This window comes from Chiloscyllium plagiosum, unplaced genomic scaffold, assembly GCF_037043375.1.
Source record: "Chiloscyllium plagiosum isolate Xiang-an unplaced genomic scaffold, Cpla_swu_hap1 HiC_scaffold_35, whole genome shotgun sequence".
Classification (NCBI taxonomy): Eukaryota; Metazoa; Chordata; class Chondrichthyes; order Orectolobiformes; family Hemiscylliidae; genus Chiloscyllium; species Chiloscyllium plagiosum.
Window position 1 is genome coordinate 32,725,948 of NW_028270173.1, and position 24,561 is coordinate 32,750,508.

At 44.5% G+C, this 24,561-nt stretch overlaps 1 protein-coding gene across 1 annotated transcript in view; it reads right to left on the reverse strand.

Moving 5' to 3' along the window:
• The window catches only part of LOC122541251 (complement C4-like), a 129,226-nt gene that overhangs the window by 58,808 nt on the left and 45,857 nt on the right, over window positions 1-24,561 (reverse strand). Inside the window, exons 17-22 of the mRNA XM_087979483.1 lie at window positions 14,655-14,849; window positions 13,913-14,027; window positions 9,930-10,000; window positions 8,566-8,705; window positions 2,714-2,923; window positions 610-661 (exon numbers count right to left, since the gene is read on the reverse strand). Coding sequence (XP_087835609.1) covers window positions 610-661; window positions 2,714-2,923; window positions 8,566-8,705; window positions 9,930-10,000; window positions 13,913-14,027; window positions 14,655-14,849 — 783 coding nt within the window. The remainder of the gene's footprint in view (window positions 1-609; window positions 662-2,713; window positions 2,924-8,565; window positions 8,706-9,929; window positions 10,001-13,912; window positions 14,028-14,654; window positions 14,850-24,561) is intronic.

Here is a 24,561-nt window from a genome sequence, read left to right on the forward strand (position 1 = left end):
GCATTGGGCCCATATCCCTCCAAACTCGTCCTATTCATGTACCCATCCAGATGCCTTTTAAATGTTGTAATTGTACCAGCCTCCACCATTCCTCTGGCAGCTCATTCCATACACGTACCACGCTTTGCGTGAAAACATTGCCCCTTAGGCCCCTTTTAAATTTTTCCCTTCTCACCCTAAACCTTACATGATTTTCTTTTCTTAAGGCGAGGGTGCAGATGACGGCCGGGAGTGATCCCCATCCTGGCGCAGTATTTTACAGGAAGCAGGCGCGGGATTTATTGCTGCCGATTTCCCGCCACAAGGGGTTGGCGTCTCCGTAGCGCCACTGGAGCCGGTGACACTGCTGGGATTGCACCCTGAGGAAAGGATTCTGAGGAAAGGAAAGTGGGGAGGGGGTCACACCAGGAAGCTATTAGCACCAAATCTTCCTCCTTTGCTGGCTGTGTTCAGGGCTCTCATCCCCAGAATGCTGGTAACATTCATTCAGCCTGATGCACAACTCATTGACTCTTCAATGACAACTTTAACACAGTGGATGTGCCAGAGAGATGCTTTTCTGTTCGACTATGGAGTAAAGTTATTTATTGCGCATGCCCTAATGCTCACCATTTGGATTAATAGCAATGCTTCTTTCTTCTGTTTTCATCACCCCTTCTCCCTAGATGAGCAAAAGAATGGGCACAGCTGAGTGGAACAGAAATGAGGACGTCACATAACATAGACCTCATGACCTCCGGTATTGTAGCCTTGGCAAAGGTGACTTGGAATGGCTCTTCAGACATTACTCGTGCTAACTGATCTACGTTGCCTTCTGGCCCAGCAATTTTAACATTCTTGTAATTCTTTTTAAATCCCTCCATGGCCTTTTATTTTATCTTTATTTCTGTAATTTCTCCCCCACTCCTATTAACACCCAACAGCACGCCCCCTCTGTAAAAGAAACACAGCATTTTGCCAATCCTGTATATCCCTGATTTTTGACTCCTCCATCATTGATGGAAGCTCTCAGCTTTGTATGTTTCTTTGTATTGTTACCTCTTGCCCTAAGGTGCTTCTTAAGACTTCAAAGTGGCAAATCATATGGTCACTTATCCTAGTACTGTATACCCTTCTGAGGGCCAGTGTCAAAATTAAGTTTTTAACCTCCTTTTGAGGAACATCTATACCCCTTTGGATGTGGTGGTTGACCTGAGGATCACAACACCCCAGGTAAAGGGGCAAAGATGAGAAAGAGATTCCTTCTGGGTAATCTCAGCCAGTGTGGGAATTGAACCCCGCTCTGGCAATGGAGCTGTAAAGCATCTGGTTATTGTGTATTTCTTTCATGTCTGTTGCGATAGTTCATTCTTTCAGCATTTTTGCAGTGTGCCATCTTATTTATCTCAAATGCAACACAGTGAAAAGACTATGTGAAGTACATGTGACATAAATGTGCCTTGGAAGAGTTGCAAGTTAGATAAGTCAATTTTGTTGACGCTCACTTTGAAATGTGCCAAAGAAATTTCATTTTCACATCAGCGACTTAAGGCACCAATGTTTAGACGCAACTGTGAAATAAATTAGATTCCCTACAGTATGGAAACAGGCCGTTTGGCCCAACAAGTCCACACCGACCTCCGAAGAGTAACCCACCAAACAAATGCACCTAACGCCATGGGCAATTCACCTGACCTGCACACCTTTGGATAGCGGGAGGAAACCCTCACAGACACGGGCAGAACATGCAAACTCCACAGACAGTCACACGAGGTGGGAATCGAACTCCCTGGCATTGTGAGGCCACTGAGCCACCATGCCACCCCAATTAAAGCGGGGATTATTATTTAAAGCTGTATTAGAGTCAGGTGGGCTGCTGGTGAGTTACAATGTAGCTGAAATGTTCATTTGTCTATGTTTCCAATTGACTATTCAGTCAATAGCCACTGTATGAGTGTAAGAATGAATGGGAACATGGTTGTAATAGCTTTAAACCAGCCTCTGCTAACACTCTCATCGAACATGTTCGTCAATAAAATCAAAAAATACTCTTGGGTCGTGAATTGGACAGGTCACAACCGTAAACATTTCAGTTCAAGGACCTTGCGTAATGACATTTTTCAGTTTGTTTCAGATCCCAATATTGATATTGGTGTTGCAATGAGAAATACAAATAAACACTTGCATGTAGAAGGCAGCTTTTATAACCTCAGGCTGCTCCATTGTGTACCACTGCCTGTGACATTTTGAACTGCAGCTACTGGTTTCAGGCAGTGTTCACAAACGTTCACGATTACATCAGCCCCCACCTCAACTGATGGATGCCTTGTACTGTGTGTAGCTGTAACGTCATTTTGTTCTTCATTTCTCTATTCTGTAACTGAGGATTGTACCTCGGTCCTCAGTGCCTAAAATGGCACTGCAAGTGGTGACTTATAAACTTTTCACTGTATTCATTTGAGTACATGTGATAATAAAGCCAATTCAATTCAATTCAATTCAGCAGCACACTCCTTACCAGAACCTGCAACTGCATAGTAACAAGTGAGGGATAAAATGCTGGGGGGATACTACATTGGTTTTGAACAAGAGTAACACTGGACTTGGAACATTAACTCTGTTTTCCTTTCTCTACAGATGCTGCCCAGACCTACCAAGTTCCTCCAGCATTCTCTGTGTTTCTTTCAGTATACCGTGTATTGCTTTTGTATAAAAATGAACAACTACTGCTCACCACCACTTTGAGGTTCTTTGTAATGGCATCACTTATCATTCCTGCATTGCTGTATGCCACCACAGAAATTGGAATGGTGCCGATGGCTAGTGGGACAACAGAGAAGTAGATAGGATAGGCCGAGTTCGCTTGAACGATGACAGTTCTTGCATTTTTCTCGCCTGTGGCAGGACTGCAAAGGGAATCTACAGGCTTCATGTATATCTTGATCTGTTTGCAAGATAGATGTTGTTGGGTTAATATCAGTAAAGTGAAACAGTTACAGATCATGCATTCTCTCAATAAAGATATCCATTATCCATCTTTGCAAAGAGACTGAGCTCCAATTGCTTGTTGTAGCAACTGGGACTGTACGATAAAGTTGTCATGGTCTTACCCAGGCCATAGATCTGCTCTTTTGTGAGAAAGAGATGAACTGGGGTCATGGTTAATTGAGGCTCAGCATACTTCAGGTGAGGGGAGAGAATGGGAAGGAAATTCCTTTGTAGTAACCTCAGCTGCTACAGGAATTGAACCCACTCTGTTGGTATCACCTTGCATTAAAAAAAAAACAGCTGGTTAGCCAACTGAGCTAACCAACCAGGCCTCCGCCTGTTCGGTGTCAGCTATTTCAGACTGAGGAATTCTAGATACAGTGCTGCTGTCTCCAGGTTAAAGTCTGTTGAGTCCACATCTCACATGGGTCTTGAAGCTAGTTCAGGTCACCACCATTGAAAAACATGACTTCCATTTCAAACGACTGGTGAAAGCTATGTTCTTAAATTTGTGATTAGTTTTAGAATCCCTACAGTGTGGAAACAGGCCCTTCACCCCAACAAGTCCATACCGACCCCCCAGAGTGTAACCCACCCATTCCTCTAACCTACATTTACCCCTGAAGCAGGAAAATCGACGTTTCAGGCAAAAGCCCTTCATCAGGAATAGAGCTCTATTCCTGGTGAAGGGCTTTTGCCCAAAACATCGATTTTCCTGCTTCTCGGATGCTGCCTGAACTGCTGTGCTTTTCCAGCACCACTCTAATCTAGAATCTGGTTTCCAGCATCTGCAGTCCTTGTTTTTACCTACATTTACCCCTGACCAATGCATCTAATCTGTGCATCCCTGAACACTATGGACAATTTCCCACAGCCAATTCAACTGATCTGCACATCTTTGGACTGTGGGAGGAAACTGGAGCACCTGAAGCAGATGCGAGGAGAATGTACAAGCTCCACACAGACAGTCACCCGAGGCTGGAATGGAACCCAGGTCCCCGGTGCTGTGAGGCAGCAGCGCTGATCACCGAGCCACCGTGCCGTTCACAATCTATCTCGATCTCTATTGCTGCCTTTCACTTTGTTACACCCTACCTCAGCATTTTGCTGGTACCTTTATGCATCCTTGGGATAATGAGCAGGAGTAGTCCATCTGACCCTTCGAGCCTGCTCTGCCACTCAGTAAGACCATGGCCGGTCTTTTTCATGGCCTCAGCTCCACTTACCCGCCCTCTCACTGTAACCCTTAATTCCTTGACTGTTTAAAAAAATTATCTATCCGAGCTTTAAAAACATTTACTGAGGAAACCTCAACTACTTCACTGGGCAGGGAATTCCACAGATTCACAACCCTCTGGCTGAAGAAGTTTCTTCTCAATTCGGTCCCAAATCTGCTTCCCCCTAATTTTACAGCTATGCTCTCTTGTCCTATTTACACCCGCCAGTGGAAACATTCTCGCTACTTCTATCTTATCTATTCCCTTAATAATTTTTTATGTTTCTATAAGATCCCCCCCTCAATTTTCTAAATTCCAATGAATATAATCCCAGACTACACAGTCACTCCTCATAAGCCAACCCCCTCAACTCCAGAATCAACCTGGTGAGCCTCCTCTGCACCCCCTCTAGCGCCAGTACATCCTTTCTCAAGTAAGGAAACCAAAACTGCCTGCAGTACTCCAGGTGTGGCCTCACCAGCACCCTGTACAGCTGCAACATAACCTCCATGCTTTTAAGTTCAATCCCTTTACTAATGAAGGACAAAATTCCATTTGCCTTCCTAATTACCTGTTGCACCTTCTGTGATTCATGCACAAGGACACCCAGGTCCCTCTGCACAGCAGCATGCTGCAGTTTTTTACCACACAAGGAATAGCTCTTTTTACTGTTATTCCAACCAAAGTGGATTACATCACGCTTATTAACATTGTACTCCATCTGCCAGACCTTTGCCCACTCACTTAAACTATCTATGGCCCTTTGCAAAGTCTCACAGTTCTCTGCGCACCTCGCTCTACCACTCACCCTCATGTCATCTGCAAACGTTGACACACTATATGTGGTCCCCAGCTCCAAATCATCTATGTAAATTGTGAATAATTGTGGTCCCAGCACTGTTCCTGAGGCACACCGGTAGTTACTAATTGCCAACCAGAACAGCACTCATTAATCCCTACTCATTGATTCCCAATGGTTAACCAATCTTCTATCCAGGCTAATACATTGCCTATAATGCCTTGCATCTTGATCTAATGCAGCAGCCTTTTGTGTGGCACCTTGTTGAATGCTTTTTGGAAATCCAAATAGACCATATCTACTGGGTCCCTTTTGTCCACCATCCTCATAAATGTCTTCATAGAATTCCAGTAGGTTAGTTAAACATGACCTGCCCCTCATGAACCCATGCTGTGTCTGCCTTGTGGGACAATCTCTATCGAGATGCCTTGTTATTTCTTCCTTGATTATAGACTCAAGCATTTTCCCCATGACAGAGGCTAAGCTAACCGGTCTATAGTTCCCCATCTTTTGTCTACCTCCTTTTTAAAACAGTGGCATCACACTGTCTGTTTTTTCAATCTGCTGGAACTGCCCCAGAGTCCAGTGAATTTCGGAAAATTACCAAATGTCAGTTTGCTATTTCTCCCACCATCTCTTTTAGAACCCTGGGATGCATTCCATCAGGGCCAGGAGACTTGTCTACCCTTAGCTCCATTAGCTTGCCTAACGCTATCTCTTCCATAATAATGATTATTTCCAGGTCCTCACTTACTTTCATCTCTTTGTCAATCACTGGCATGTTATTAGTGACCTCCACTGTGAAGATGACACAAAATCCCTGTTCAATGCTTCAGCCATTTCCTCATATCCCATTACTATATTCCCCTTCCCATCCTGTAAAGGACTAATGTTTACTTTAGCCACTTTTTCTCATTGTATATATTTATAGAAACGTTTGCTATCAGTCTTTATATTCTGAGCTAGTTTATTCTCATAATCCAACTTACTTTTCTTTATAGCCTTTTGCTGGCTTTCTGTTGACCTTTAAAGCTCCCCCAATCTTCTAGGTTCCTGCTGATCTTGGTCGTGTTGTATGCCTCCTCTTGTCACTTTGATAGCCTCTTTTATTTCCTTAGACACCCATGGCAAATGACCCCTTTTTCCTACAGTCCTTCCTTTTCACTGGTATATCCTTTTGCCGAGCATTTTGAAAAGTTGCTTTGAAAATCCTTCACTGTTGGTCAACTGTTCCACCATAAACTCTGCTTCCAGTCTACTTTAGCTAACTCCTCCCTCATATTGTTGGAGTCTCCTTTGTTTAAGGACAGAATGCCGGTACTGGATTTTATCTTCACCCTTTCCATCTGTTTTCTGAATTTAACCATACTGTGGATGTCTGAAAGTGTTTCACAGCCAAGAGCAGTCACTGTTTTAATGTGGGCAACACTGTCGGCAGTTTGATTTTAGACATCTCGAGGCTGACTAGCGAATCTGCTCAGTGAGGTCACCTCTCAAACATGCCAACCTCTGTCACCTTGTAAGGACAAGGGCACCACCAACTGTGAGTTCCCCTCCAAGCCACGTGCTATCCGCCATTCCTCGCTGGGTCAAAATCCTGGAATGCCCTTTTCCTGCTCCTCGGATGCTGCCTGACCTGCTGTGCTTTTCCAGCACCACTCTAATGCAGACTCTGTGCCCTTCAATTGTCAATATATCTACATCCCAAGGATTCTAGAGGACGGCTCATCCCTCCTTTCTCCACGGCAACCATGGATTGTCCAAAAAATGCCGGTCTGTCCATATCCCAGAGATGATCAAAAGAGTGGTTCGGACACCGGAAAGAACACTCGGATCCTTTGGGAAGTGGATCTATCGGACCTTTATGCATTCTATCTGGCTGCCTTTTTAGTGAAATCCTCCCTCATTCAGCCTTCCATATATGTGGGATTATTTAACACTGTAACATTTTTCTGACATCAAGTCTTGTTCAAAGACCTCTGCCGGCCTTGCGAGCCTCCACTGTTTCCCAGCGAGCACAGCCTCAATTATAAACATTCTTATCTTTGGTTTCCAAATCCCTTCATATCCTGTATCATCCTGGTTATCCCCACACTCTTCCTGCTTAATGTACTCCATCAGTTATGGGGTCTAGAGCAGACTCAGTGTTAACCTCCCCACCATCAGTACCATTAACTGCCCCAGCTCCAAATCTCTCAGCCAGTCTAATTCTCTTAAGATATTCCTAAAAATCAGCACGTTTTGACCAGGTTTTCTGTCATCTACCCGAATAGTGCCCTATTTGGTGTCGTGCCAGATCTTACTTTAAGCAAATGTAGCAAGTACAAAATATTTTTAATTAAAGAGCAAAAATCGCTAAGAAACTCAGATTAACAGTCACGGAGTTAATGGGGGGCATGAAGTATCACTGGGCTCAAATGATCAATTCTGCTTTTCTCCCAAAGATGTTGCCAAACCTGATGAGTTTTGAATCAGATTTTCTGCACACACAAATCTCAACCATTTCATTGACTTCTATTCCCAGATTAGCTCTCTCTCTCTCTCTCTCTCTGTTTTGAAATAATACCAAGATTAGCTACACATTTCCCAGTCAAATATTTGTAGAGGCTCTTACTATCTGTTTTCATATTACTTGCCTGCTTTCTCACTCTGTTTCCTATTCTTTCATGTTATTTTTAGTACTTCTTTGTTGTTTCTTAAAGATAATCCATGTCTCTGACACTAACAGGATTTTAATTTGATTGGTTCTTAAAGAGAATCCACGTCTCTTTCAATTTTGTATTATTCTCAACTTTATTGTTGAGAATGATGCATATTTCTCAAAGAGTGTTTCTCTCTCACAGTGATAAATCCTGCTAAGGGTTATTAACGAACGCTTCAAAGGTCTACCACTGCAGCACCACTGCTCTATCTTTAAGGAGAAAGTGAGCACTGCCAAATCCTAGCCACCAGACACCTGGAGGAAGAATACCTCATCTGCCACCTTGGGAACCTCCAATCACACAAGGTCAATGTGGATTTCACCAGTTTCCTCATTTCCCCTCCCCCCACATTATCCCAGATCTAACCTTCAGCACTGCCCTCTTGGCCTGTCCTACCTGTCCATCTACCTTCCCATTAATCCACTCCATTTTCCTCTCTGACCTATCCCCATTATCCCCACCTCCGTCTACCTATCACATTCCCAGCTACCTCCCTGCCAGCCCCACCCCACTCCCATTTATGTCTCCACCCCCTCGACTCACAAGCCTGATGAAGGGCTTTTGCCTGAAATATCGATTCTCCTGCTTCTCCGATGCTGCCTGACGTACTATGCTTTTCCAGCACCACACTGCCCTACCTTTTAACTTACCTCCCTCATCATTTTAGCTAGCTCAGCATTGATGTCGACATATAGCTTGTAGTGAGAGTCATGTCTGGGATTTCCAGACATCATTTGCTCACTCTATGAATGGACAGAGATTAGGGGAGGTCTTTTGAGCTTGCCAGTACAACTGAACAGAACTATCTCACATCCGTTACACCTATATTTATGGGACTATCACGTCAATGCTAACGGTTACTTTCTGTTTTCAATCTTACCTCAATATCCTCAGCAAGGTAATTGTACAATATTGCTCTCACTTCCAATTGTTCATTTCTTTTGACCGAATATGGGAGCCTCAAATGTATGAAGAATGGCCGGAAGACTTTCATTTTCTTTGGCTCCGCAACACAAAAACCTGGAAATTAACAAAGACATGTCGAAATGTATGTGCACATATTTGGCGACCATTGTGAATGCCTCTTCTTGTATGCACACACTGCTGGAAGGAAGGTTCTTGCAGCTTGGCTGCTGGTGCTTCAGCATGAGCTGTTTTTCAGTGCTGGCTTACAATACGCCATCCTACATCAGGATCGGAGTAAGGGAGAAGCTCTTTACATTGGTGGAAGTTGCTGTTTTAGAAATAACCTCTTGCTGAAAGTAACTCATACAGCCAAATTGCCTCATCTGACTTCCTGTTGCTGGGCTGCATGCACATTCTGCCAAAAGTCAGATGTTCTCCAAATACTTGTCCCACAAGAAAGCTCCTTCAAAGTCCGTAAGTCTGCACAACTGAGGTTGACCTGTAGTCAAGCTTATGAAAACATCAGTGACAACAAGCTGGCGATCCTTTTTACATTGCCCCAAAATGAATGGAAATAAAATGGGCCAGATTGGACATCGGTGTTGCACATTTGAGCTGAGACTAGAATTGTCAAGATTAGAGTGGTGCTGGAAAAGCACAGCAGGTCAGGCAGCATCCAAGGAGCAGGAAAAATCGGCATTTTGGACAAAAGTCCTTTTTCCAGCACCACTCTAACCTTGACTCTTATCTCCAGCATCTGCAGTACCCACTTCTGACTAGAATTGTCAGCTATCTCAAACATGCAATGTGTGCCCCGATAAATAGAATCCCAGCCGTGGAAGCAAGCCATTTGGACTATCGAGTCCAAACTGACCCTCCGTAGAGCATCCCACTAAACACCCACCCCTCCCCCAACCTTCTCCCTGTAACCTTACATTTGCCATGGCTAACCCACATAGCCTACACATCCCTGAACACAGTGGGGCAATTTAGCATGGTGAATCCACCTAATCTGCAGGCCTTTGGACTGTAGGAGGAAACTGGTGCACCCACATGAAACCCACGGGGAGAACGTGCAAACTCCACGCAGACAGTCATAAAAAGTCATAGAGATGTATAGCATGGACACAGACCCTTCGGTCCAACTCGTCCATGCTGATCAGTCACCTGAGGGTAGAATTGAACCTGGGTCCCTGGTGGTGTGGGGCCAGAACTTAAAATCTCACTGTAGACCAGACAAGGATGAGTTGAGCAGAGCTCAACATTGAAGGAGTGAGTACATTAATTCAACACTAACACCGTTTCACAAACTTATGTCAGAGTAGCCATACACTTTACCTTTGTTCCTAAACATGCCAACCGCCTGAATTTCCCAAGTTGTGATGGAATCCGGAAGGTTGAGGACCAACCTGGAAATACACGAGAATGTACATGAATATCTGAAAGGTTGGATATGGGAGGACAAAAGGTGATGCCCAAGTGTCGATTGTTGGAGGTTAAAACTCTCAGAGTTACTGTGCAGTATTGAACAGAATTTAGTAAGCAATGCTTTTGAATGCTGAGTTGGACCATGGCAGCTTATTGGAGAGCAAGCTGTTCCGTTCAACATTGAATGGGGTCTCGTCTGATCTCAGAAACTAAGCAGACTCAGGCTTGGTTAGTACTTGGATGGGAGAACGCCTGGGAATACCAGGTGCAGTAGGCAGTGGGCGGCACGGTGGCACAGCGCCTAGCACTGCTGCCTCACAGCGCCAGAGACCCGGGTTCAATTCCCAGGTTTGCACATTTTCCCCGTGTCTATGTGGGTTTCCTCCGGGTGCTCCAGTTTCCTCCCACAGTCCAAAGATGTGCAGGTCAGGTGAATTGGCCATGCTAAATTGCCCGTAGTGTTAGGGGAAGGGGTAAATGTAGGGGTATGGGTGGGTTGCGCTTCGGCGGGTCAGTGTGGACTTGTTGGGCCGAAGGGCCTATTTCCATACTGTAAGTAATCTAATCTTCCCTGCATAGCAAGGTGGAAATGAACTGACTTTCAGCATTGCAATTTACAACTGGAGCGGGCATCATAGATATTTTTAAGCAATGACACAGCTCTGCAGCAGTTGGGACTTGATCACACACTGACTGGCCCCGAGAGAAGACACTGCCACTACATCACAATAGCCCTCCCATGGGAACTCATACAATGATAACGATGACACTAAATTAGAATGAAACTGTTGGAATGAACTGCCACAGACAAGTTAATCAATCACGCCTACCCTCCAAATTCTCTGTCAGTAATAATGACTGGGATGACGAGGAGACCAAACACGAAGAGATGATAGCATATTGTAAGTGCCAAATACCATCACTACACATAACATAGACAGGAAGAAACTTTAGCCCTTGTTGGAGGAGTCAGTTACCCAGGGGGACATCGAGTTAAGTTAAAGGGCTGAAGTATTAGAGGAAAAACTGCTTAACTGCCTGTGAGGAGAAACCTTTTCACCCAGAGGGTGGTGGGAAAGTAGACTTTACTGCCTGTGAGGGTAGCAGAAGCAGAAAATCTCAATGTTTAACACGTACTTAGAGATGCACTAATGATGCCAAGGTATTTTAGACAATGGGCCAAATAGGATTAGAACAGTTAGGCGGTTGTTTCTGACTGCTGCAGATGCAATGGGCAGAATAGCATTTTTCTGCAATGTACATCTCTTTGTATCTCTATGGGGGAGGGGCTGCAGGAAAGGCTGGGGAGAAACACTCATGGTCACATGTGGAAGTGAACTGGAATCCAGGAGGCTGAGTCAGATTGAAGGTCTTCGAAGAGGAAAAGTTCATTGGAGACCTGATGCTGGTGCGTTGAGACAGAGGTATCGGGTTTATGTTCCCTCCTCCTCCCGCTAACAGTGGTGATATTAAAAGTTCCAGACCCGTATATCAGTGATGAGAAATGGGGGAGCAATAAATGTGACCTACTATTGGGGAAGGTGGAGGGGACATGAATGGTGGCCAACGGTTGAGGTCAGGACAGTGCAAAATAGTTGCTATGGACAAAGTGACCTTGGACAGCATGAATGTGAGTGAATTGAAAAATCCTGTGTATTAATTTATTTTAAATTATGTGTTGGGAATAGCTAACAAAATATTTCACACTGATATACATGTTCAAATGTTGCATTCCATCATTTAAATTGAAATGTGAATGGACATAAATAAGTTATATGATGATGAAACGTTAACTCTTTTGATGATTAGGCTACAATTAAACTGAAGCTTCTCAGCCAAGCACTTTCAGAGCAATGGCACAGAATACAGGAACTGAATTGAGCAGAAACTTGCAACAAATCAAATATGCAGGAGATGCGTATTTCCATCGATTTCTACAGATTTACAGAGAATACAAAGTGCGGAAACACATCATGGGTCTGCGCCATTGTGCAAGCTCCGTGGAACCCTCTTCCCAATGTTCTTCAGCTAACTGGGTGATCGCGGCTTTCCATCCCCAAATGTTAACCCACTTCCTGGGTTCCGTGCCCAAAGGCATCTGTGACCCATCATGTCATGATGCCCTCCATGGTCAGGACAAAGAGGTTGTTCCTGAATCTATCCCAACCAGAATGGTGATGGGACTTTCGATTATCTCATCAGTTTATTCCACTGCAACCAATAGACCCTATATTGACTTCCTCCCTGCCACACCCTCCTTTCCCCACAGTCATGTTGGTAATGCACTTATCAATGAATATTATAGTGTCAAACTCTGAATTGTGATAACAGAGGTTTCAAATTCCTTTCAAATGCAGGTCTAAACAGGAATGTCTCACTTTTCTCAGCTTGAACGTTGAAACTCAATATTCCTACCACATTATGAATGCACATTTCTTGACTACATTGAGACCATCATTATTTGTCCTTTTTTTCTCTTATTCTTGATTTGGAACTGTGAGTTGAAGTTCGGATTTGAACTTTAAACTGCAGCTTGTTTTTTTCTTTAAACAAAGGAGAGAACAAAAGACGGGTGCTTGCTGCTTGGGGATTGGCCTGGAAATATAATGTAGGTTTATTACTGCTCAAAGAACACTGTAGATGAATTGGTACTATGTGGTGATGGTCAGGGAACTCAAGCTGGATGTTGAATTGGCCAATTATGGGAGTTCTGGTGCTGGCTAGCCAATCACAGGGAATGTCATAAAAGAAAGAAAAAAAAAGGCTGAGCTTTATTTGACTGGGCTTTGAACATGATGCTGTGTTGCTTTGTGAGCTGTTGAGCTGCTTCCTTTCCTTTGCACTCTTTAGTTACTGACTTGTTGAAAGTCCTGAGAAAAGAATGTCAGTGCACAAGAAATCAGGAAATGTCTCCAGATGTCTGCGGATTCTGTTTCCAAAGGCCAGTGACTTCAGAATTCAAGCAAGATACAATCCTACAAGCCTGTAGCACAACCCAGCAGATTTCATGAAGGCTTGGTATCCACCATTAAAATGGATATCACCCCAGCAATTTAGGATTCATTTATTTAAAAAATATTATCCCTAATGTCTGTCTGTTGGTGTGAGCATGGGGAATTATGTTTAAAGAAGATTGGGCTTAGATCATAAATATTAATTTGATTGTCTTGTAGTCCATCTGTTGAAAAGGGAGGTGCTGGAAAAGCACAGCTGGTCAGGCAGCATCTGTGGGCTGGGAGAGTCAACGTTTCGGGCATAAGCCCTTCATTGACTCTCCTGTTCCCTGAATGCTGCCTCACCGGCTGTGTTTTTCCAGCACCACCCTTTTTGACTCTGACTCTCCAGCATCAGCCATCCTCACTTTCTCCTTGTAATCCAACTGTGTTCTGCAGAACTTGCATTCTTAATAATGAACTGTTAATATTTGTTTAAGTTACAAAACGGTTGTCCAACATTTAATATTTAATAAAGGTCTGATGAGGAAAATTGAGCAATTTTGAGGGTTGTTAAATATTTAAATTCCATTGTGTTGCCAATCCAGTGATAGCGAGGCTGATTTGGTGTGGCTTGCTATCCTTGCGAGGTAAAATCTGGATCTGCTATCCCAGAGGCAAGGACCACATGACATCCCACTGAATTCGATATCACCCAATGAACAACGTGCATTTCCAAAGTTTTTCTGGGATGTCCATGACCTTTTGGGATATCTGAGGGCATATTTTAGCCAGGGAAGAGCTTGTTAATGAACAGTCACCATTGTAGTGTTGGGAAAACAGGGAATCATATACAACTGAACTAGCATCATTTATTCTAGATAGTGGCAAGCAGTTAAACTCGCCACCAGTTGTGCCTCAGAAACCCGCACGTTGAGAAATATTGATTATTAATCTTACTTATTCTCTCCTTTCCTCAAACCGGAATAGGTTCTCCATTGCCAGGTCTGCGGGAAGTTGCTACGAATGCGGACACTGGACTCATCAAAGAAGTCATCTTCATAATCTCCCGCAGCTGAATAACAACAAATGGTGTCATTTCAAATTTTGGAAAATAGCTCGAGCAAGTATATTCCACTGAATCTCAAATGCAATCTGCCCAACTTGCTCAGACAAATAACAGAAATAATTTTTGTGTTTGCAAAGACAGTTCAAGGGGGGAGGTGCCGGGGGAAAGCAGTTGCATGCATTCTGATTGATGTTTATGCAATATTTTAAAACATTGAGTGGACAGCCCCTAATTCATCTCTCGCGATATTAATTCTACTGAATTCTCCGGCGACATTCCTCACAATAACTCACTCAGTTGTGGGGGAGCAGTGTGAAATGGAAGTGTTCAGGAAATAGGATGGGCCCAGTGATTTACTGTGGTGCTACCTTCTTCCCAAAACCTGACAGAATTCTCATGTTACCACACCCTAATTGTAGCTCTTTCTGTTTTCCCCTCCATAGGCCTGATAAACATTTCCAGCTGTGTCTGTTCTAACAGTGGCACCCAGAGTGATTGGCTATTGCCTAACATATTGCAATTACAACAGATCAGTTTCCTTAGCATTCCTGAATGCCTGTCTTGCCCCTTGCTTACTCTCCAGGCTAAATATGGGTAGCTCCCCATTTATTTGCTTTATTGATGATCACTTACTCCTTCCCACCAGGTCCACCTTCTGTGACTGGTTCTTCCTCAGTTCCACAGCAAAGTCACAGCAGGTGAGAAACGCCTTTCTGCATTCTTCCTCGTCGATGCGTTTTGCTCGTTCTCCGCAGGCAGTCTTCATTGGAATTTCAGTCATCCCATCCGTACAGCACTTCCTTAGGCTGCTGTTGGTATAGTGGCTTACTGTATACGATAAAAAGAGGCAGACAAATGAGATGCTGCAATGAGTATGCATCAGGCTCTGCATTTCAAACCACAGAGAGTGTCGCACTCACTGGAACTCTGCCTGTAGACAAAGGCATTCCCGCGTGTATCAATGTAACATTAAAAGGCGCAATATACACGTATCAACAGACTCAAGATCAGCTTCTTCCCCACTATTCTGAATGACCCTCTCAAATTTTAAATTTAATGTTGATCTGTGCACCTTCTCGCTTATTTAACAGATAATGTCAAATAGAGTCATAATCATAGAGTCATACCACAGAAACAGACCCTTCCGTCCAACTCACCCATGCCAACCAGATATCCTAACCCAATTAGTTCCATTTGCCAGCACTTGGCCCATATCCCTCTAAACCCTTCCTATTCATGCATCCATCGAGATGCCTTTTAAATGCTGTAGTTGTACCAGCCTTCACCACTTCCTTTGGCAGCTCTTTCCACACATGCACCACCCTCTGGGTGGAAATGTTGCCCCTTAGGTCCCTTTTAAATCTTTCTCCTCTCAACCTAAACCTACTTAGTTCTGCAGTCCCCTGCCTCAGGGAAAAGACCTTGTCTGTTTACCCTTTCCACGCCCCTCATGATTTTATAAACCTTTGTAAGGTCACTCCTCAGCCTCTGACGCTCCAGAGAAAATAGCCCCAGCTTATTCAGCCTGTCCCTATAGCTTAAACCCTCCAACCCTGGCAACATCCTTGTAAATCTTTTCTGAATCTCCACATTGTTAATGCACGATGATCCGAAGCGGTAATTTTAGCTTTGGTAAATTTTAAAAAACGATTAATATCAATTGATCGGCTGTTATGTACCACATCTGATTTCCCGACTTATAAAAGTAAATTGAAGGCAATATTAGATGCTGTGCTTAATGTTCTTTCAAGTATATACAAATTGTTAACAGGAGGAGGCCCTGCTGCTCCCCAAGCCTTCTGCACCATGCAGTAACAACACAGCTGTTCTGATTGGGTCCTCAGCACCACTCTCCATATCCCAAACCATTCACTTAATCATAAAGCAAATTAATATTGTGTAACTCAGCCTTGAATATATTCATGATTCGGAGATGCCGGTGTTGGACTGGGGTGTACAAAGTTAAAAATCACACAACACCAGGTTATAGTCCAACAGGTTTAATTGGAAGCTAGTGTGCTTCCAATTAAACCTATTGGACTATAACCTGGTGTTGTGTGATTTTTAACTTTGAATATATTCAACCAACTAACCTCAACTGCTCTATGGCAACGAGTCTCTGAGAGAGAAAAAACACACATTTTCTCCCACTTTGGGGCATCATGGTGGCTCAGTGGTTAGCACTGCTGCCTCACGACGCCAGGGACTTGGGTTTGATTCCAGCCTCGGGTGACTGTCTCTGTGGAATTTGCACATTCTCCCCGGGTCTGCGCGGTTCTGCTCCACGTGCTCCGGTTTCCTCCCACAGTCCAAAGCTGCGTAGGTTAGTGAATTGGCCATGCTAAATTACCTGCAGCGTTCAGGGATGTGTTCGTGAGGGGTAAAATGTACAGTAATTGGATAGGGGATTGGGTTTGGGTGGGATACTCTTCGGGGGGTCGGTGTGGACTTGTTGGGCCGACGGGCCTGTTTCCACACTGTAGGGGTTCTTTCTATGATTCTCTCTCTTAAATGGTAGGCCTCAATTTTCCAAATTGTCATCTGCTGATTTTACAGCCTCTCTCTCATTTTTCTAAAGTCCGATAGGCATCAGAACAGCTCTCTTAATGTTTCCTCATAAGACTGCAATTTAATCACTGGGATCAATCAATTGAACTCTCTATGAACAGCTTTTAATGTGATTCCACCTTTTCTTCAGTGTGAAGACCTAAACATTACTCTCGATACATTCAAACTAAAATCCCATACAACTGGAAAACTGCAAGAGAAAAATAAAAATTTCCCTGCTTTTGTTCTCGATACACCTCAAACTAAACACTGACATTCTACTAACCGCCTGAATCACGTGCTGCAGCTGCATTCCAAGTCCCTTGCTCATACTATCGGAGGTAATGTATTGATGTGGATGGAGAACTGGTTTGCAGACAGGAGGCAGAGAGTTGGAATAACAGGCAGACGGTGATCAGTGGGGTGCCACAGGGTTCAGTGCTGGGACCTCAGCTGCTCACAATATACATTAACAATTTGGACGAAGGAATTGAAAGCAATGTCTCCAAATTTGCAGACAGCACTGAGCTGGGTGGCAGTGTGTGCTGTGAGGAGGATGCTAAGAGGCTGCAGGGTGACTTGGACAGGCTGTGTAAGTGGACAAATACTTGGCAAATACAAAATAAAATGGATAAATGTGAGGTTATCCACTTTGGTCACAAAAACATCAAGGCAGGTTATTATCTGAGTGGTTTAGGAATAGGTGAGGTGCAACAAGACCTGGGTGTCATGGTGGAGCAGTCATTGAAGGTTGGCGTGAAGGTGCAGCAGTCAGCGAGGAAAGCTCATGGCATGCTGGCCTTCATAGCGAGAGGATTTGGAATTAGGGATGTCTTGCTGCAGTTAGACAGGGCCTTGGTGAGGCCACACCTTGAGTATTGTGGGCAGATTTGGTCTCCTAATCTAAGGAAGAACATTCTTCCTATTGAGGAGTTCCAGCGAAGTTTCACCAGCCTGATTCCCGGGATGGCAGGACTGACGTATGAGGAAAGACTGGATCAACTGGGCTTGTATTCAGTGGAATGTAGAACAATGAGGGGGAATCTCATGGAAACATACAAAATCCTGATGGGACTGGACAGGCTGGAGGCGGGAAGTATGTTCCCGATGTTGGGCAAGTCCAGAACTAGGGGTCACAGTCTAAGAATAAGTGGTAGGACATTCAGGGCTGAGATGAGGAAGAATTTCTTCACTCAGACAGTTGGGAACTTGTGGAACTCTCTCCCACAGGAAGCTGTTGGGGCCAGTTTGTTAGATATATTCAAGAGGGAGCTGGATGTGGACCTTGCAGCAAAAGGGATCCAGGGACATGGAATGAAAGCAGGAGTGGGATACTGAGATTACACGATCAGCCATGATCGTACTGAATGGTAGTGCAGGCTCGGAGGGCCGAATGGCCTACTCCTGCACCTACTTTCTATGTTTCTACTGATTCATCTACCAGGCCACCCAGAACACGCTGTATCACGAAGTGTTGCTGTCTCCCTGTATTCTATTGGTATGCTACTTTCCTGTTCCTCATCAAAAAGGGACAAGTTCATCTTTTGCCCACACTGTCATCTGCCTCCCAAGTGTGTTGCCACTCATCAAAGATATCAAAATCCCTTTGCAAACTCCTCAAATCCTCTTCACAATTTAGTTTCCTACTTACATTTATGTCATCAGTAGAATTCTGAAACTGACATTCTCTTCCTTCATCCATGTCATTGGCGTAGTCCGTAAATAGCTGTGGCCCTGACCTTGATCCCTGTGCCACTAGCAAAAGCTTGCCAGTCTGTAAGTGAGCCATTTATCTGTGCTCTCAACTTCCTATTAGAAAACCCATTCTTTTCCATGCTGACATGTTAGCCCTCCATCATAAGCTCTTTATTGTGTTTAATAATATTTAACGTCACACTTTTTGAATGTCATTCAGAAATACAAGTTCACTTTTTCCCCTTTATCCACCTTGCTTCTATTAAATTAATCAAACATAGAACATAGAAATAGAATAATACAGCGCAGAACAGACCCTTCGGCCCTCGATGTTGCGCTGACCTGTGAACTATTCTTAGCTCGTCCCCCTACGCTCTCCCATCATCATCCACATGCTTATCCAAGGATTGTTTAAATCTCCCTAATGTGGCTGAATTAACTACATTGGCAGGCAGGGCATTACTCGCCCTTACCACTCTCTGAGTAAATAACCTGCCTCTGACATCTGTCTTAAATCTATCACCCCACAATTTGTAGCTATGCCCCCTCGTTCAAGCTGATGATTTCACTATTGCCAGATGAGGATGACTCTACCTGATGATATTATGATACCTACAAGTCCCACCATTACGTCTTTAACAAGAAATTCTCACAGTGTTCTTTGGAGCTAAGTTGCATTAACTTGCTTATTGTTCCAAAGTTACGACTTTCCTTCCTGCCTTGAATAAAGGTGTAACATTAACCATTTTCGAATCTGCCGTGACTTTTCCATAATGTGAGGAATTTTTGAAGATCACAGCTAATGGATCTCCTATCCAGTGTCTTTTACCACTCAATGATCAAAACTATGGGAGTTGTGAACCTTTAGTTCTAGTAGGTTTCCCAGATCCTTTCCCCTGTGATAATAACTGTTTTAATTTCCTTCTGATATTGAGGTTGTACAGGACATTGGTGAGGCCTCTTCTGGAATACTGTTTCCAGTTCTGGTCACCCAGTTATAGGAACAATATTATGAAGCACGAGAGAGGTCAAGATGTTACCAGATATTGAAAGTTTAACTTATAGAGAAAGGCTGAGACTACTTTCACTGGACCACGAAAGGTGACCTTACAGAGTTCACAAAATGGAGGGGATCCAAGATGGCGGAGTCCTGGTAGGATCGCGTCTGCTGGGTTCCGCGCTGCAACACCGACCTGAGAGAGCCAGAACCCATCCAAAGCACTTTACTGTGCATAAAAATACAGCACAGGAGCTGGAAACCTGAAAAATCTTACTTACCTTTGTCCTTGCAGCTGGAAGAATGACAAAGAAAGGAGGGAGTTCACCTGGGACCGGGGCCATGGCCCAGCCCTCTGAAGCAGAGGGCTTGCTTGCTCACCACACCCTGATTGAGGAGCTGGCCAAATCTCGCGAGATCCTGGGGAAGCAGATCCAGGGGAAAAAAAAATCAAAGAGAAGCTGGCTCCTGTATCTGCTACGCTGCAAGACCTGGGTAAAAGGGCTGATGAGCTCAAGCGCCAGGCTGCAGGGGTAGAGGCAGAGACTGACTCCTCCCAGAGCCGGATTGAAGCTCAGGTCCAGGGTCTGTTGGATCTGGTAGACGATCTCAAAAACAGGAGCAGAAGAAAGAACCTGCGCGGTGTTGGCATACCAGATGGGGCGGAAGGTGAGCGGCCGGTGGAGTTCTTTGAGAAGTGGTTCCCAGAGTTCCTTGGTTTGGAAGCTCAGCAGGGAAGGATAACAATTGAAAGATTCAAAGTTTGGGAGAAGATTTGTAGCTCGGGTGCTCGTTGTTGTGGTTCTGTTCGCCGAGCTGGGAATTTGTGTTGCAGACGTTTCGTCCCCTGTCTAGGTGACATCCTCAGTGCTTGGGAGCCTCCTGTGAAGCGCTTCTGTGATGTTTCCTCCAGCATTTATAGTGATTTGAATCTGCCGCTTGCGGTTGTCAGTTCCAGCTGTCCGTTGCAGTGGCCGGTATATTGGGTCCAGGTCGATGTGCTTACTGATTGAATCTGTGGATGAGTGCCATGCCTCTAGGAATTCCCTGGCTGTTCTCTGTTTGGCTTGTCCTATAATAGTAGTGTTGTCCCAGTCAAACTCATGTTGCTTGTCATCTGAGTGTGTGGCTACGAAGGATAGCTGGTCGTGTCGTTTCGTGGCTAGTTGGTGTTCATGGATGCAGACTGTTAGCTGTCTTCCTGTTTGTCCAATGTAGTGTTTTGTGCAGTCCTTGCATGGGATTTTGTACACTACATTAGTTTTGCTCATGCTGGGTATCTGCTGCAGTACACCAGAACTGCAAAAAGAGGAAGAAGAACACCTATACAATGTATTTGTCAAAAACGGATACCCCGCATTTTCATCAACAGATGCCTAAGGGAAAGACAACGGAATGAGGACATGCTGAAACCCAAAGGACTAGCCACACTACCATACATCAAGAGCATTTCCGAACTGACAGCCAGACTACTGCGACCCCTAGGACTCATAACAGCACACAAACCAACAGCCACTCTCAGACAACAACTCACCAGGACAAAGGACCCGATACCCAACATGAGCAAAACCAATGTACTGTACAAAATCCCATGCAAGGACTGCACAAAACACTACATAGGACAAACAGGAAGACAGCTAATGGCCCGCATCCATGAACACTAACTAGCCACGAAATGACACGACCAGCTATCCTTAGTAGTCACACACTCAGATGACAAGCAACATGAGTTCGACTGGGATAACACTACTATTATAGGACAAGCCAAACAGAGAACAGCCAGGGAATTCCTAGAGGTATGGCTCTCATTCACAGATTCAATCAATAAGCACATCGACCTGGACCCAATATACCGACCACTGCAACTGACAGCTGAAACTGACAACCGGAAGCGGCAGGGACAAATCACTATAAATGCCGGAGGAAAGATCACAGAAGCGCTTCACAGGAAGTTCCCAAGCACTGAGGATGTCACCTAGACAAGGGACGAAATGTCTGCAACACAAATTCCCAGCTCGGCGAACAGAACCACAACAACAATTGAGAGAGCCCACCGGATCGCAGCACGAAAGCCAGGTGTGGATCAGTGCCCACGCTCTGTCCTGGTGAGGTTCCATTATTATAAAGACAAGCAGAGGGTCATGGAAGCCTCTAGAGCCCAGAGGAGGGACCCGAGGACATTGGTATGTGGTGGCTCCAGGGTCAAGTTTTTTCAAGACTTCTCGGCGGCAGTGGTCTGGAAAAGGAAGCCCTACGACGGCATCAAGAGGAGATTGAGAGAGCTTGGGATCCAGTATTCTTTAAGATATCCAGCTGTGCTTCGGATCAATCATAATGGAGAACTATTATGATTGATAGTTCAGAGAAAGTGTAGAACTTTGTGGATGCGCTGACTTTAGTCAAACGGCTGAATAGGCGCAGAGGGCAGAGCTGTTCAGGTTTGATTTTCTTTAGCAAGGACTTGGTGGAGTCTCCTCTCTGTTAATAAGTTGTGTGAAATGATGTCCGGGATGGATAGAGTATTTTTTTCCTAATTTCTAAGTTATGTTAAGGGATGGGTGATATATTTATTTTTAGTTCACACGTCTATAGTACTAACCTTGCTCTTGGGTTTTGTTTTTTCTCTACTGGGTGATTGGTGCATGTGGCGCGACCCTAGCTGGTAGGTGTTGAGAGGGCGGATGGGATGGTTAGTAGGGTTGTAGGATGTGTAGGTACCCCCTTTGAATAGGGGATAAATTTCTCCAATCAGTGCCTTTGGCGATTTTTTTTGTTTGTTCTGTTTTTGCTGGATATAATTTTTATAAGTTTTGGAGATTTGTTGGATGTAGTTATTTTAGTCCGTGTAAACTTTGGGTTCTGTGGATTATTTTGCATTAAAGCTCAGCAACCTGTAGTTTGGATTCTTCCTCTCTGGAGTCTAGATGGTGCTGTGGAAGGTTATGGCTAAGGATGTGTTTAAGTGGTGCACCTGGAATATTAAGGGGTGTCAAAGGGGTTCATCAGCCCTTTTACCCAGGTCTTGCAGCGTAGCAGATACAGGAGCCAGACTCTCTTTGAAGGTACTTTCCAGCCTTAAAAGGGAGAGGGTGGATGTTGCCTTATTACAACAAACACACTTGGATGATGCAGAGCATTTGAAACTGCAACAGAATGGGGATGACCGGGTTTATTTTTCATCTTTCAATATGAGGAGTAGACGGGTGGCCAGTTCAGTTGGAAAGAATCTCCCATTTAAGTTATTAGAGGGCATTAAAGACACACACGGGAGATTTGTAATCCCTAAAGCTTTGATACATGAGGAAGAGTATAGGATATTAAATTTTTAATGGCAGGTGTCCCCCGGCCCACCCCCTTAAATTCTTGACAGACGCACCTCCTAGGCTGGTTAACCTTGCACCTCAACATATCATCGTAGGATGGGATTTTGATTATTTCACAGACCCTGTGGTAGACAGATTGCCCAAAGGCCCACTGATATCTTCTTTGCAATCTAAACAATTAAGGGTGCTGAATTGGGGTTGGCAGATATTTGGAGGCACCTTTACCCTACTGACAGGGACTTCATGTTCTTTTCGAACCCACATAAATGCCATACCAGGACTGATCTTTTTTCTGACCCCTGGGCTGGGCTCGGTGGTGTCACGTACAATTGGCAATATCACTATTTCTGATCATGCCCCAGTGTATTTAATGGTGAAGAGTAAGGATACAGTGATAGGATCAAGGCACTGGTGACTGGACTCCTTCATCCTTAAGGATAGAAAGTTTATTGAATTCTTTTTGAGTGGGTTCAGGGCTTTTTTAGACATTAATTCAGGCTCAGCCTGTAGCCCATCCATCATTTGGGAAACAGCTAAAGCCCATGCTAGGGAGTTGGTTATTTCCTATTCAGCCAGTAAGAAGTGGCAGACAGGCGAACAGCAGCGCTTGCTCGAGACGTGTCTGAAAGTAGCTGAAAAGGCAGACTTTGACAGGCCCTCGCTGGTTAAACTTCAGAGGATCACGGCGCTCCAGCCTACACTGAACCCGATGCTCATATGGACAGCCAAGAAGGAGCTTACACTGGCAAGTCAAAGGCTGTTTGAGCATGGGGATAAGCCGGGCAAGTACCTCTCATACCTTGCTAGGAAAAGGAGCGACTCCCAAGCCATTACCTCGATCAGAGAAGACACTGGAAATTTGACCCACGATTCTAAAAGGATCAATGCAGCATTGCAGAAATATTACTCTGAATTGTACCAATCTGAGAGCTGTGAGAGTGGACGGGTTAGAATGGAGTCTTTTTTTCCGAGATTGACCCCTGAACATGAGTCTCTCCTCAATGCCCCGTTGTCAGAACAAGAGGTGCAGGAGGCTGTGAAGCAGCTCCAGGATGGAAAGGCGCCTGGTCCTGATGAGCCTCCCAGTGAGGGATCGGTACAGGGATTGGTGATCTCCTTAGATGTGGAAAAGGCATTTGACAGGGTCGAGTGGCCATATCTTTCTCATACTTTGAAGTGGTTTGGCCTGGGAGGGACCTTCATCAAGTGGCTGGAGGCTTTGTCTAGTGATCCTGTTGCAGCGGTCCTCACCAAGGGTGTACGGTCAAGCAATTTTAATATTTGTAGGGGCAGTCGACAGGGCAGTCCCTTGTCACCATTGCTTTTCACATTGGTGATCGAATCAATACGATCAAGGCAATACGCAGGGATCCCAATATAACCGCTCCAGAAGTGGAAATCAAATCACATAAGATTGCACTGTATGTGGATGATGTTCTCGTCTTCTCAAACCCCACAGTCTCGGTGCCACACCTGATACAATACATCAATCTATTTAGTGGCTTCTCAGGTTATAAGATCAATTTTGCAAAGTCAGAGGCCATGCCCATGGGTGGTCTCCCGAGAGCGTCCGATCCTGAGGGCGGATCTCAGTTCCCCTTTTAGATGATTGCAGGAGGGCTTTCTCTACGTAGGTATATTTATAGTCCCATTTTTGATCAGCCATTTAAAGCCAATTTTGCCCATGTATTCGACAGAATCAAGCAGGACCTTCGTAGATGGGAGGTGTTTCTGATCTCTTGGTTAGATCGAATGGCCCTCATTAAAATGAACACTCAGCCCTGCATGTTGTATTCTATGTGAAGGCTTCCTCTGCTTTTTACGAAGCAAATATTTAGAAGACTGAATGGCTGGTTCAGTTCTTTTTTCTGGTATCACAAGCGACCCCTAATTAAATTGACTAAACTGCAGTTACCATACAGACTGGGAGGACTGGGCCTCCTAGATATCAAAAACTATCAGTTAAGCTTGTTGCTAT